The 14,047-nt window shown below is 42.9% G+C and overlaps 1 protein-coding gene across 5 annotated transcripts in view; it reads left to right on the top strand.

Moving 5' to 3' along the window:
- The window catches only part of spega (striated muscle enriched protein kinase a), a 46,804-nt gene extending 33,072 nt beyond the window's left edge, over positions 1-13,732 (top strand). For all 5 annotated transcript variants that reach the window (XM_051427403.1, XM_051427404.1, XM_051427405.1 and 2 more), the window contains 19 exons: positions 116-215; positions 1,406-1,606; positions 2,070-2,127; positions 2,210-2,287; positions 2,393-2,565; positions 2,717-2,743; positions 2,835-2,987; positions 3,123-3,165; positions 3,279-3,344; positions 3,712-6,442; positions 6,518-6,685; positions 8,155-8,277; positions 9,203-9,367; positions 9,552-10,236; positions 10,591-10,830; positions 11,305-11,528; positions 11,635-11,710; positions 11,940-12,089; positions 12,170-13,732. In XM_051427403.1, coding sequence (XP_051283363.1) covers positions 116-215; positions 1,406-1,606; positions 2,070-2,127; positions 2,210-2,287; positions 2,393-2,565; positions 2,717-2,743; positions 2,835-2,987; positions 3,123-3,165; positions 3,279-3,344; positions 3,712-6,442; positions 6,518-6,685; positions 8,155-8,277; positions 9,203-9,367; positions 9,552-10,236; positions 10,591-10,830; positions 11,305-11,528; positions 11,635-11,710; positions 11,940-12,089; positions 12,170-12,407 — 5,699 coding nt within the window. In that variant the 3' untranslated portion in view covers positions 12,408-13,732. The remainder of the gene's footprint in view (positions 1-115; positions 216-1,405; positions 1,607-2,069; positions 2,128-2,209; positions 2,288-2,392; positions 2,566-2,716; positions 2,744-2,834; positions 2,988-3,122; positions 3,166-3,278; positions 3,345-3,711; positions 6,443-6,517; positions 6,686-8,154; positions 8,278-9,202; positions 9,368-9,551; positions 10,237-10,590; positions 10,831-11,304; positions 11,529-11,634; positions 11,711-11,939; positions 12,090-12,169) is intronic.
- The last annotated feature ends 315 nt before the right edge of the window (positions 13,733-14,047 follow it).

Raw genomic sequence — 14,047 nt, forward strand, 5'->3', positions numbered from 1 at the left:
GGCGGGACCACAAGGTGTTTTGAGACTACAATATGAAACCATCTGTCACTATGCTGGCAAACACATACAGCCAAACACACACACATAAAAATGCCAATGTCAATGCTCCCTGCAGAGCGAAAAGAAACAGCAGAGCCAATGGAGGACGAGGGAACCATTCTGAGGAAGATGAGGCGTTTGACGGATTACTATGATATCCACAAAGAGATAGGGAGGTGAGTGTGTATGACTGACCGCACACTGATGCTCTCATGCTGAGTTCATCTGCGTTAATGGCTGTTTGAGCGCTGGGGATCGGGCTGTGGGAGGACGGGGAGTCGCACCTGCTTAACAACAGCAGACAGAAACGAGAGATGAGTCACCAGCCTGAGTGGAGTGAATGCATTAGCCGACAGATGATTTGCTTTGGTCTGACTCTGCGGAGACAGATATTTACTGTGAATTGTGGAGCAATCGCAAAATAGGCAGACAGGAAAATCTGTGGAAAAACAGTGGATGCATTTTGTTTATTAAGCAGAGAAGCAAACTCAATTCAGATTTTTTTGTCTCCCAAAATTACTGTTGCCTTTTGCAAAGAAGATTATATTACTAAATTGGAGGGAAAGAGCTAAGTTTGAGGATTCTCCGCCCCTTTTTCTTAAAATATGCTCTTTTTACCAAAACAAAAATGTGTCCTTTTGTTGTTTTCCCTTTTCTTCTTCCGTCTCCAGATAATCCATGATTCTGATTGGCTGACAGGTGTGCAAACCGGATCTAAAATGATACATGTTAAAGGCTATTCATCTCAGCTGTTACTGTGCTATGTCTTGTACTTGTGGGAGTGATAATGTTTGACAAAGATGGTGCCAGCACTGAGTTTACAGTTCAAGAGTAACTTAACTCCCCCTGAAAATGTTGTTTTAGCTGACCACCTGTGGTTTTACTTCTCACCTTGCTGCAGTGATGTGTGTATATATAAGTGTACTCTACAGCGTGACATCGCTCTTGGGTGCAGTTACAGGTGCAACAGAGCGCACAGCTGACCACACAAAAACCTTTAAACAGAGAGTGCAGCCAAACTCTGCTTTTATGTTAGAATATACTGGCCTACAACGGGATTACATGAGCCTCCAACTGCAGAGATTTGCTGAAGGCTGAAAGCAAGTGAGTTGACATTTGAGCTGAAATAATTTTGTCAGACATACTGTTCATAAAGGGCAGGAATGAGCCTCCTTGCTCTAATAGTTATATTTTGATCTAACAAGGTCACACCAGGTGGTATGAAAAAAAGAGGCAAGCTCCCTTGAACATTGTCTTTGGCACTACATTTCTTTTTTATTTATTTAGAATAAGAATGAACGAAATTAACTAACAAACAAGCCATTTGTGTATGTATTTAAACCCAAAATACAACTGTTTGGTGCAGGGGTGCCTTCTCCTATGTGAAGAGGTTGACTCAGAAAAAGGGAAAGGCCGACTTCGCTGCCAAGTTCATTTCTGCGCGAGGAAAGAGGAAAGCCTTGGCCCTAACAGAGATGGACCTACTGTCTGAGCTGGACAATGAGAGGATTCTCTATTTCCACGATGCCTTTGAGAAGAAGAACGTGGTGGTGCTCATCACAGAGTTGTATCCTTTCAGTGGAACCTTTGTAGCCTTCAGCAATAGGAAGCTGTACTGTAATATGTTGCTTTATTATGCTTCTATTTATATTAGTGACCTGTTATTTGACACAGAATTGCAACAATAGAAGCTGTTGCAAACACGCTCTTTGACAATCTCCAAGTCAAAAAGACACTACCTTTTTCCTGCAGTACTGTTTCAAATTTGATCTGCTTGATTGTCGAACAAAAGTGCACTTAAATGCAGCTCAAGGACACTAAAGATCCAAAGCATTAATCCTAATGTCTTCTTCTGTGGTCCCCTGGAGGCATGAATAAAACACAGCACAGTTCTCTGACTCATTGCTGATGAGTGGAATTAGAAAAAGATAGGATGTGTGGGAGTTTTGCTCATTTATAATTCATTTCTCATGCACCTACCACTTGGACTGTGCAGTCCCAGTTTTTTTTCCCTCAACTGTTGTGTGAAGATGTCACGAGGAGTTGCTGGAGAGGATGGCCAAAAAAACAACAGTCAAGGAACTGGAGGTTTGTGTGCTTCTTGCTGACTGCACTGCGCTATCATTATGTAACATGACTTTTAAGTTTGTTCCCTTATGTTTCTCCACAGATCCGCTGTAGTGTTCAGCAGGTTTTGGAAGGCCTTCGTTATCTTCACCACAAAAACATTGCCCACCTTGATATAAAGGTAACTGTCCATCCAACCTCTGGTTCTGTATTTAATGTATTTGATAATTTGATATTCTTGTACAAGTACCTAACACTGTTGATTTTTGGATGCACCCCCATCTAGCCTGAAAATATTTTAATGGCAAGTCCTGGGAGTGACCAGATCCGTATTATCGACTTTGGTAATGCCATAAAATTGGAGACTTCAGAGGAGCGCTACTGCAAATACGGCACGCCAGAATATGTTGCACCAGAGATTGTTAACCAAACTCCTGTCTCCACGGCAACAGACATATGGTGAGCCACCTGTTCTCCAGCATGAAGAAGTGACTACACACTGCAGGCGCTGCCTTATTATCTGCAAGGAAATAAAAATCTCTTGTGTTAGTGTGCTGTTATGATGTTCCCAAATATCCACTTGTCATTCATCTGCCCTGCTCTCCCACAGGCCTGTTGGTGTCATCACTTACCTCTGGTATGTTATATAGATTTCTTTACTGTGTTTTGTCAGTTTATATTATATAATTGTTTTATTTTGTTAACAATGATTTTTTTATTGTTTTTAGTCTGACTGGTGTGTCTCCTTTTGCTGGTGAGAATGACAGAGCCACTGCCTTAAACATCCGTGACTACAATGTGGCGTTTGAGGAGAGCATGTTTTCCGACCTCTGCAAAGAAGCAAAGGGATTTGTCATCAAGCTTTTGGTGGTGGATAGACTGTAAGCATCTTGATGAATGTCCTATTTTATCATAAACATATAAATAAATATAATTTTGACCAACCATGATTCCATTTAACCGTATAGAAACAGTAGCGTGCTCCTTTCTCATCTGCACATTTCCCCCTCTCCTAGGAGGCCCAGTGCCATTGAGTGCCTTCGTCATCCTTGGTTCAAGGTGAGCTATCATTTAGAAAATGAAAAATCACCCTGCCTCAAACCTTTCAATGTGTCATTAGATTTTTATTTATATCTTCCCTAAGGTTAATGATGACTCTTTTTGTCTTTTAGTCACCAACGAACAAGAGCATCAGCACAGCGATGCTGAAGCAAGTTTTGTCTAGAAGGCGATGGCAGGTAAGCCGCTGCATGCTTTTAGTATGTGGAAATGAAAGACTGAGACACATGCAGACTCCAAGGGTTGATTCCCAGATAGTAACTAAGTCGAGTTCAAGCCTAAAATAGCCTTTAATACAAGATTAACTCACATTCATGGATTTCAACCAAGACCTGACATTATCAGTCAGACAATGCTTTCTGACAGAAGCAACCCACCAACTTTGATTAAATTAGTTTCTGACACTCACTTTATTTACAAGACGAATCATTTAATCAAAGTTCACACTGATTGCAAACCCATATCAGTATGAAAGGTTTTCTTAAAAATGTTAAAATTAAATATAGAAATAAACTATCTCACGTTGTCTTCTGTTGTCTTTTCCAGCGTTCCCTTATCAGCTACAAATCCAAGATGGTGATGCGGTCAATCCCACAGCTTTTGAATGACTCATCCAGCCACGTCTCCATCGCTGTGGCCCGGCATTTAAAAGAAGACTCCCCACCACCCTCCTCATCCTCTGACTCAGATGCAGATGTGGATGAGCTTCCGTTTATTCCTATGCCGCTGTCCATGGTGTTTTCTGGTTCCAGGGTCTCACTTAATGAGATCCCAGGGGACGAAGATGTCACTTTATGGCCCAGTGTTGCTGCTGATGGGACAAGGAAAAGGGACAGCATGGAGCTAGCAGCTACAAGAGGAGGGGCTAAGAACAGGGTGAAAGATGAAGAGGAAACCCCAAATGAGGAGAAAGTCGAGAGCACAAAAAGAGCTCCCCTTAAAAAAGGATCAAGTGTGGAGTCGGACGATTCACAGACCAAATCTAGGCGGGCTACCATGAGGAGAGGCAGCTCTGCTGATTCAGCACTGCTTCTCCACATTGACCCAGAAGAAGGAAATTCCAACAACGACTCAGAAGCAAGCACCAAGAGCCTGAAAAAGGCTGTTTCTATGGAACTACCCAATCGCAGTCCAAGCCCGGGAGCGGCGAAATTAAGCCAGGAAGATTATGCCCTAAAACTGGAACTGATGAGACAGCGTCTGCTCAGGGGTGGAAGTATGGACAAAAAGATGAGCGGTCTGCGGGGGCCCTTATTTGAAACACTCGGCATGGAAGATGAGAGACGGACAGGGTCTCTTGATCGAAATTTGAGGAGATCCAGAGCGGGGCCATCAACACTTACCAGAGCAGCGTCTTCTGAGAGTCCGGGAGAGGATGTGCCACAGACCAAAGTTTTTCGCAAAAGCGCCTCCTTCACTCAGGGGGATTCTGAGCCCATGCCCCTGCACCGCAGGTTTGGAGCTCCCTTGGAGATACCATCAATGGGCAATGGGAGCATAGAAGGAAAGAAGCTCCAGGAGGCAACCTCAATGTCCGCACTTACAGAACCAACACTGGAGTCTACATCTGCCTCGCCTACAAAGCAGACTTCCTTTATCCTCCCAACGCCAGGACGACTGGACCAACAGCAAAAACAGAACAATGTGACAGAAAATGAGGATATGCAAAGTATAAATGGTGGAATAACAGAGAAAAGGACCAAAACCCAGTTAGATAAGGCAAATAAACTTGAATCTGAGTCTAGCTCACCCTCTGTAATTACTCCTATAATTGTAATAGAGGAGGATGATGATGAAGAAGAAGAAGAGAGGAAAGAAAATCAGGAGTTACATATTAATGAAAAGGAGATTAAGGGAGACAAGGGAACGCCACAAAATAGTAAACCGTCATCTGCTTATGCAAGTGTCATTCAAGCTGTTGCGGTGCCGTCTCAATCCAAACGTCCCGCTGCTACAGCCAAGTCGAATGATACAAAGTCAACAGGTACAGGTACCCCCACATTACCTGAACATGCAGCAGTGTTTGCCAAAGTAGCAACTGCTGACCGATCTCCTGGTTCTATTTCCTCATCATCGAATCCTGATCTTCCCACCACCCCCCGCCAGCCTGTGCTCAGAAAAGACATCAAAGACATAGATTCAGAGGAGGTCTTTGAAGCCAGGTTTAAGAAGCGCGAGTCGTCTTTGACCCGTGGCCTCCGAAAACTGACCAGAAACAAATCGGAGGAGAAATCACCTGTACTAAGCCGTAAGGGGGTCGAGGGGGGTGAAGACATTTACAGGCCGGGGCCAAGGGGGGCTCCACTTGAAATGGTACCCAAAGGACTACAGGAGAGATCCAAATCTGTTCAAGATTTAAGAGAAGAAGATAAGGAAACAGGCCTTGGTCTGATTGGGAGGTTTTCCTTACGGACCAAGAGGTCAACATCTGTAGATAAGAAGGGTGAGAAACCAAAGGAGGAAAAGAAGGTACAGGAAACCGCTGTAAGCAAGAGGGTTTCATGGGCTATTGGTCGCAGTAAGTCCCTGGATACAAAGGAGCTGAGCATTGCAGGGGCACAGAGGAAGCAGGATGAGAGAGAACCAAGAAAAGCTGAGGAGTCATCGGTTTCTGCTATGAGGCGCAAGTTTGAGTCCAAAGTGGCAGGAATCTCTGCCAAACTAAGGACCCAGTCAGAGGAGAGGAAGGATAAAGAAGCTGAGGAAAGTCAGAAAGAGCTGGCGCAGAAGGATTTAAAGAAAGTCACTGATTCCCCTGTCGTGGCAATGCGACAGAAGTTTGAGAACAAAGTGGCAGAAATATCCACAAAGAACCGCAGTCAGTCTGAGGAGAGAAAAGGGGATGCAGAGGGAAAGAGGACGCCCCTGTTTACCCGCCATCGTCATACCCAGTCTGAGGGGCGAGGACTCAAAGGAATGGGAATCCCAGAGAATCAGCTAGCAAAACAGGCCGGTGCTGGTGCATCCAAGGAATCACTTGAATCCACTTCCAGCATCCATTCCGAAAAAGCCTCAGGGAGTGACAGGCGGTCGCGGTGGGACAGGTGGGGATTGACAAGGGGCAAGAAAGACAAGACCCCCTCCCAATCCGATCTGCCGTCATCTGTCCCCAAAGAGGAGGGTTTGTCAAAAAGCCAACAGTTCAACCGCTCTGCTTCGGATTTTGCTCCCGTGTTCCACATCAAATTGAAAGACCACATCTTGTTGGAGGGGGAACCTGCCACTTTAAGCTGCCTTCCAGCTGGAAGTCCACATCCAGAAATTACATGGATGAAAGGTATCTTACTTCAATTCTCCCAAAATATTTGGTTTGGGGTTATTGTCAGTTGCTTAATTTGTTTGTGTTTTCCAGATCGGAAACCGCTGGAGGTGGATGACAGAATTAACCTGATCTCCCACCCAGATGGCAGGCAGCTTCTTACGATCATAAAGTCCAGCCGGAGGGATGCTGGAGTTTATGAATGTGTGGCTACCAACCCCATAGCTACCATCACCACCTCCTGCACATTGTCCATAGCTTGTAAGTATCTTGTTTAGCCTACAGTTATTCACAAAGTGTCGCTTTGTAGTTAATTTATTTTATCGAACGGGGAAAATGGGATCTGGGAATGGGAAATCTTATTCATTAATGTCAACACTGCAAATAGTGAGTCCTCTTATCAGAGGTGCAACTGCTCCTTTCATGAACATACAGTGATCATGATGATAATGTGATGTATTTTACATAATTTAATTTTAATAGCAGGGAGAATGGTTTGAATATTAATGCAGTTGAAATTAATATTAATGTCAAAAGATTAACTTTACAGTAGATTAACTTAATGGATTTTTAGTTTTTCTCATATTCGTCATCGAACAGGAACAAATGACGCTTCCTGCAATTTTAAATCGGCTGTGACAAGTCATGCCTCTGCACAAATAGTGTGTAATGAAAACAGTGCTTCGATTCTGCCAACTCTGCTCACAAATGCAACAATAATAATGGGATTTTTTCAGGCCTCAGTGGAGAATATATTTCTCAGACAACAGGTCCAATCGATTGCATTTCAACTTTATTTGTTTTGGCTTTGGGCATGTAGTATTATTAATCTAAGCCAATGATGCTATTTTTTTCCCCGTGATAATCTATCAGCAATGCGGAAAATACTAGAGACAGCTTATCTCACTTGAAGTATTGGCTCCAGTGTTTACACCGGTGGGAAATACATTTTGAAATCAAGGAATGACAACATTTGTGTCAAGTTTGGTTCGGAGTAACGACCAAACTGAAACCATCGTCTGGATCTGTTTTGCAGCCCAGGCATGAGGAAATGAACATATTGTCGTTTCTTCTTTCATATCTTGAATCTCAATCTGCTAGAATTGTGACATTTTCATGCAAATAAATGAGTATACTGTATCACTGATTGCTGTCACAGGATTGTGAGCTAAACACAGAGGGTCTTATAAGTGAACTACAACATGTCAATCATTATCAACATGACGTCAAACACAAAAGACATCAGAAAACACCCTACCAATGAGCAATGGTGCAGGAACATAAAAATACAACAAGAAATGTGCAGCGAACACTTTAAATATGCAATCAAGTCTTTTATTGGAGGCCTGTAAAAGACACAGTTCAGTCTGGCTAACACACGCTCACACAGTAGTAAAGCTGTGCACGCATACAAGTGAAACCACAAACAACTGAAAACCCAGTTGTAATCTCACTTACAGATCTAACTGTGAAAACCACCTACACACACAGTTAAAACCCTGCTCATACAAATAAAAAAAAACCTTGAGCTTCCCACAGGAATATCTTAATGTTTTAAAACTTTATTTATCCAGCTCTTTTATAATAATATTAATATACTAATCACATCTGCCAAACTCGCCACTGACTTCTTCACCAGAGGCTGCTATGAGCTGCATGCCAATGGAGACTCACCTAATTTGTTCTATTTCACTTTGTTTCTCATTTTCTACGCCTCCCTATCGCTTAAGGTGTCCCAAAACGGCCCGGGACCCCTGAAGTCCCCCAAACTTACAACAATACAGCCCTGGTGCTCTGGAAGCCAGCAGACACCAAGTCTCCGTGCAGCTACACCCTGGAAAGAAAGACAGAAGGTGAGTGACATTTAACAAGGCAACCCTCACAACCTTTTATTTTTATTTATCATTCAAAAGAATCTGCTCCTCCAAAGAAATATCCTGTTTTGTAGTTTAAAATAAGTTTGCCTTTGCTGTTATTTGGTTTGTAGGTAGTTTCGGTGGTTATATCCCCGTTGTGTGCTATTGTCAGTGTGATGTGGTACAGCCACATGAGGTAGGAGGTATCTGTGTTTGAAAAGCTTTGACAGGGTTTGGCTTTGCACCGTATGTGGAGAATGCTCAGGGACTTTAGTTTCCAAATCCATAGTCCAAATCACTTAGAGAAAATGAGTCAGCCACGAGGGAATAGTGACTGTATCAATGCTGCTGTCAAAGCTTTTTGTCATTATACGTGATGAGTCATCATTATCTCATAATGTGGTGGATGAAAATAAAGTCACACAAACTTGGAGTAGCAGCAGACTCAATTTGTGAATATTTATTGGACATTTTTGGTCTGATAGATTTCATCCTGGCATCCTGTGTCTCATTTCAAACGTAATCTTTGCCAGGCAGCATTGATGTAGAAACTCACAGAATAGTGTATCACTCCCTAATTTACATTTTAATTCAGCTCTGTTTCACCATGGCTGCATGAGAAATAAGATGCTATGTCAGATCATATTTTAGCACACAAACTGAAACCTTGTTTGCATTTACACAACATTTTCTGTTGTGCTCAGTTTTTATCCATGTTTTCATCACCAGCCAATCAGTTTGACAACACCCCCATCTGGTGTTTAATATCCTAACTACAGTAAGTTGTTTGCTATTCAAAGTGAACAGAAGATCAGGGTTTATTTTATTTGACGTTTTTCCCACAAGAATACTCTATAATCAATACTCTATCCAAAGAGATCACAGCAACATCATATAAACACTCATCTCTTCTCCCCCTCAGGTGATTCTAACTGGTTGACTGTAGCCACTGGAATCGTCGACTGCTACTACAATGTCACAGATCTGCCACCAGGTGGCACGTTCAGGTTCCGTGTCACCTGCACCAACAAGGCAGGACAGGGACCGAACAGCAACTGCTCTCTTCCAGTGAGCCCAGACACAACAGGTATTTTAACACACTGCCAGAATGTAAATTACTGCACACAGTTAAGGGAAACATTACTGGACTTGATTGGACTTGTGACCAGCTGTTGAGGAGTAAATGAGTTAAAATGTTTAAACAAATGGATAAGCAAGGGTACAAGCAATAATTCAATTACACTGAGTAAGTACGTGGTTGTATTTCACAGCTGGAGGAGCTTCACCTGCCATGGCCGTGGTAAAAACAGTCCCAGCACCAGCCGAACCAGTTGTCACCTCCTCAGTGACCGTGCCTCCACTCAGACCAGTCGAGAACAACGCTCCCAGGAAAACCGTCTCCACCATCACTTCCACCTCCTCCACTTCTCCAAAATACGCAGTCTCCCCTGCTGCTTTACCTCTCCCACTTACGTCGGCAACCAAAACGGCTGTCGCTCCCACCCCTCCGACCTCTCTGCCCTCCAGCCTGAAAACAACCCCCCCTTCACCCTCTGAGGACGCTCAAAAAATGAGCTTCACTCATCCCTCGTCACCCACAGTCAAAGCACCTCCGCCCTTTGTCCTCCCCAAACCCCAGAGTCCAGTAAACGTGGTGTCTCCTATGACCCAGTCCCCACCAATATCACCGCCACCCCCTCTTGTAACCCCGCCATCGACGCAAACCAAACCAGCAGTGGCCTCTGTGCCCACGTACGTCCCCGCCACCACCGCCCGTGTGGCCCCAACTCCTGTCTCCTTTACCCCACAAGTGCTCCAGACCTCCAGCCTGAGCCCCATTGGTGACGGGGCCAGTACCCCCAGCAGAGCCACTCCGTCCGGACGCGCTACCCCCTCCACTGCTCTACGACAGGGCGTTCCACAGAAACCCTACACTTTCTTAGACGAGAAAGCCAGGTGAGACTGACAGGATGGCTTTAAATCATAGAAAACATTTTATTTCATTTATATTTGAACAAATTGTGTACTGTAGGAGGATTTAACACACTGTCAATGTTGCTAGTCTGTAAGACTGGTAATGAAACCTGCATTAAGTAGACTTGAGCTGCTGATCCACATAAACTAAGCTAATTAATCCCTAATAGTTTCCACCATGCTGAAACTGCTATTCTTTGGCTCTTTGTATGGGTTTTGTGTGACTTGCAGTGGTCAAATAAATGTCAGTACAAAAATGTAGCTTTTACAGCCTTCATCTTCTACGTTTGTTGCCATTTTTGTGCTGTAATAGTCTCACATGTTGTTTTTTCCCAGGGGTCGTTTTGGGGTCATCCGAGAGTGCCGCGAGAACACAACGGGCAAAATCTACATGGCAAAGATCATTCCCTACAGCCAGGAGAACAAGCAGGAAGTCCTGAAGGAGTACGAGATCCTGAAATCCCTTCACAACGAAAAGGTCATGTCACTGCACGAGGCCTACGTCACGCCGCGCTACCTGGTTCTGGTGGCAGAGTACTGCACCGGCAAAGAGCTGCTGTACAGCCTCATCGACAGGTAGGAACGCTCAATGTGTCACCTCATACTGAGATACACAAACTCAGACAGACTTGCATAGCAGGTGGCGAGAAAGAAGACCTTTTCCTCCTTACATGCAGCCCATTTGGTGGGTTGAGCCGAAAATGACTAATTTAAATTGAGTTTTACTTATTTAAATCTAACTGATGGTTGACAATAATTATATTGTTTTTTTATTGAAAACATTCACTTGAAATGTAGATATTTAATTTGTTTTAATTCCACAAATGTTAAGATCCTGTTGTTGTTGTTGTAGAGCTCAGTAAATATTAGTAACCCCCCTTACAGACCTTCCTTAAATCCAGGAAGTGCCAGGTTTACACTGTGGCAGAAAGTGGACGTTCAATTATTCGCCCGGGAGTTTCTAGAGTCTAAGGACCAAAACACTGCTGCATATTTTCATCTGTCATTGCTTTAAGTAATCCCATTTTTTGATTTCTTTGCTCACAAAAGGTTCCGTTACTCCGAGGACGACGTGGTGGGTTACCTGGTCCAGATCCTCCAGGGTGTCGAGTACCTCCACAACCGCCGCATCCTCCACCTGGACCTCAAGCCCGACAATATCATTGTGACCAACCTGAACGCCATCAAGATTGTGGACTTTGGAAGTGCTCAGATCTTCAACCCGCTCAGCCTCACACACCAGGACGCAGGAGCAGGAACACTGGAGTACATAGGTGAGCACAAGAACGTCAGCTGTCTTATTTCACTTCTTTGATGGACAGATACTTTTAAAGTACCATAGATCCATTATTAATGTGCTCTTTATCAATGTCGTCCAAGCTCCTGAGATGGTAAAAGGTGAAGTGGTTGGTCCTCCTGCTGATATTTGGACTGTCGGAGTTGTCACCCACATCATGTAAGTGAAACTTGTTGTTGGTACAGCGTGGTTAAACACATTTTCTTTAGGAAAAACATGCTTGTTAGTTAACACGACATAGAAAGTCATAATAAATGACCTGACATTTTTAATGCTTTCTTAGATAAGAGATGAATCAATTCAATACTTGAGTTGTTGTTATAATAGATGCCAAATGTTGCAAATTGAGTGAGTGAATTTTGAATTTCTTTTCTGTGTTTACAACCAGGCTTAGTGGTCGACTACCCTTCGAAGATAAAGACCCTCTACAAGTCGAATCCAAGATCCTGATGGCGAAGTTTGACCCGACAAAACTGTACCCTAATGTGTCCCAAAGTGCCTCTGCTTTTCTCAAGAAGATGTTGAGCAGTTACCCATGGTGAGCGCCAGCAAAATTCACTGTTAAACATCTTTTAAGAATGAAATGTTAAGTTCTGCGTATTCGTATGTGTATTTCAGGGCCCGTCCGACCACACGAGACTGCTTCACACAGGCCTGGCTGCAGGACTCCTACCTTATGAAGCTGAGGAGACAGACTCTCACCTTCACCTCCAGCCGGCTCAAAGAGTTCCTGGTGGAACGACAATGCTGTCGCACAGAGGCCGCCACCAAGCACAAGGTGCTGCTGCGCACCTACCAGAGCTCACCCCAGTCCCCGGCGTCTGGGACTGCACCGCATGTCCCCAGCCCGAAGTGAGAGGGCGGTGAAAACGCAGCACCTAAACATGAGTTTGCAGAGCCACCGCTGCATGAAACATGTCAGCCTGCCTTGTGAGGCACAGGTTAAGGCACAGGGGGACGGGCAGACGGCTGGATACAGCTGAATGTCCAAAGAAAAGACAGGAGTCCACGTGTTAATTTGTGACACTTCAACATTCAACACTTGATGAAACAAAAACACAAAGAGGAGACGGGGACGAGACGCAGACTGCTGTGACCTGTTCATTGAATTGACGAAGCTGAGGACTTTTCATAAACTGTTAAATAAAGGACACAGGATGTTCTTTGTATTGTTTGTTTTTTCTTTTGATTGCACACTTTCTCAGTCACATTGTGAATTCTGAAATTGGACATTAATATTTGGTTTAGATAAACATCAGTCTCCACTCTGCACGATCAGCCTGGAACGTGTGTATCATTAGCGTTTCTACTGCGCAACTTTTGTTTATGTCACTAAATTTAGTAGTAAACAACTCGTGAATGTACCATGATTTAAGCTGCTAATTTATTTTTGCATTTACTTACACATTTTAAAACTCCAAAACCAAAAATATTGTTTATTTTTCTTTCTTGAAAGCGTTTACTTTTTTTTGTTTTCTTCATGTTAATTTATTTGCATGTGTGAGTGTGCGCGCAAGCATTTTTGATTCACTGTTTGAATTAGCATCGAGGCAAAAAAATATACATATATAAATAAAAATAAGGAGTGTCTTTGTGATTGGTGTTGAAATTCACACAGTAAAAATGAACTATTTTAGAGGTGAGCTAGGAATTTTTGGTACAACTTCTTGTTCTGTGGTTAAAACTGAACTCTAACTGTAATAAACTATGAAAAGCGGTCCGTAATGTAGATAAGTCACACACACTGGTTACACATTGCTGTGGTTTCTCAGTATTACCCATCGGTTGGTCAGGTTGCCTCAAATCATGATCATCCAGTCAGTGCCTAAATCGGATTAATATCCAAAATATTTATCTTGTAAATGTGTCTCCATTCTTACTAATTCACAATTGATGAATTATTTGAACAAAGCAAAAATTTGACTACGATATTTGGACTTTACAACAGACAGATGCATATAGATTCTTACATACATGCATACACACAGTACAGCACATGCAGTCCTTGTAATAATAGATCGTCTTGTGTATTGATCGATCACAGTGTTCCTTTTTTTGTATCAATTTGGACGGTTGAAGATTTGTAAATGTACCAATTTGCGGTGTTTATATGTGGAAAAAGTTGCAAATGTTTTTATGAGGTAGTATGTAATAAACTATTGATACAATTGGGGAAATAAACTTGTTCCTTCTCTCTTTGTGGGGTGCAATTTTGGGCTTCACCCGGGGTTTCCAAATGTCTCCTGAATCCTTAAGTGCTGTTTAAAAATATGTAGTGGCAGTACAATACAAGATGAGACTTTATTGATCCCACACTGGGGAAATTCACTGCTTCAGCAGCTCCAGACAGAACATAGGAGTTAAGAAAAAAGAAAAAGAAATGCACATTAAATAACAATAAAATAAAAAAAACAAGATATGAAGGAATAAATGGATTTAGAGTTATATGTACACTATATACAGTTTTTTTTATCCAGATGTGATTTAAGATAAAAT

This window comes from Dicentrarchus labrax, unplaced genomic scaffold (genome assembly GCF_905237075.1).
Source record: "Dicentrarchus labrax unplaced genomic scaffold, dlabrax2021, whole genome shotgun sequence".
NCBI lineage: Eukaryota > Metazoa > Chordata > Actinopteri > Moronidae > Dicentrarchus > Dicentrarchus labrax.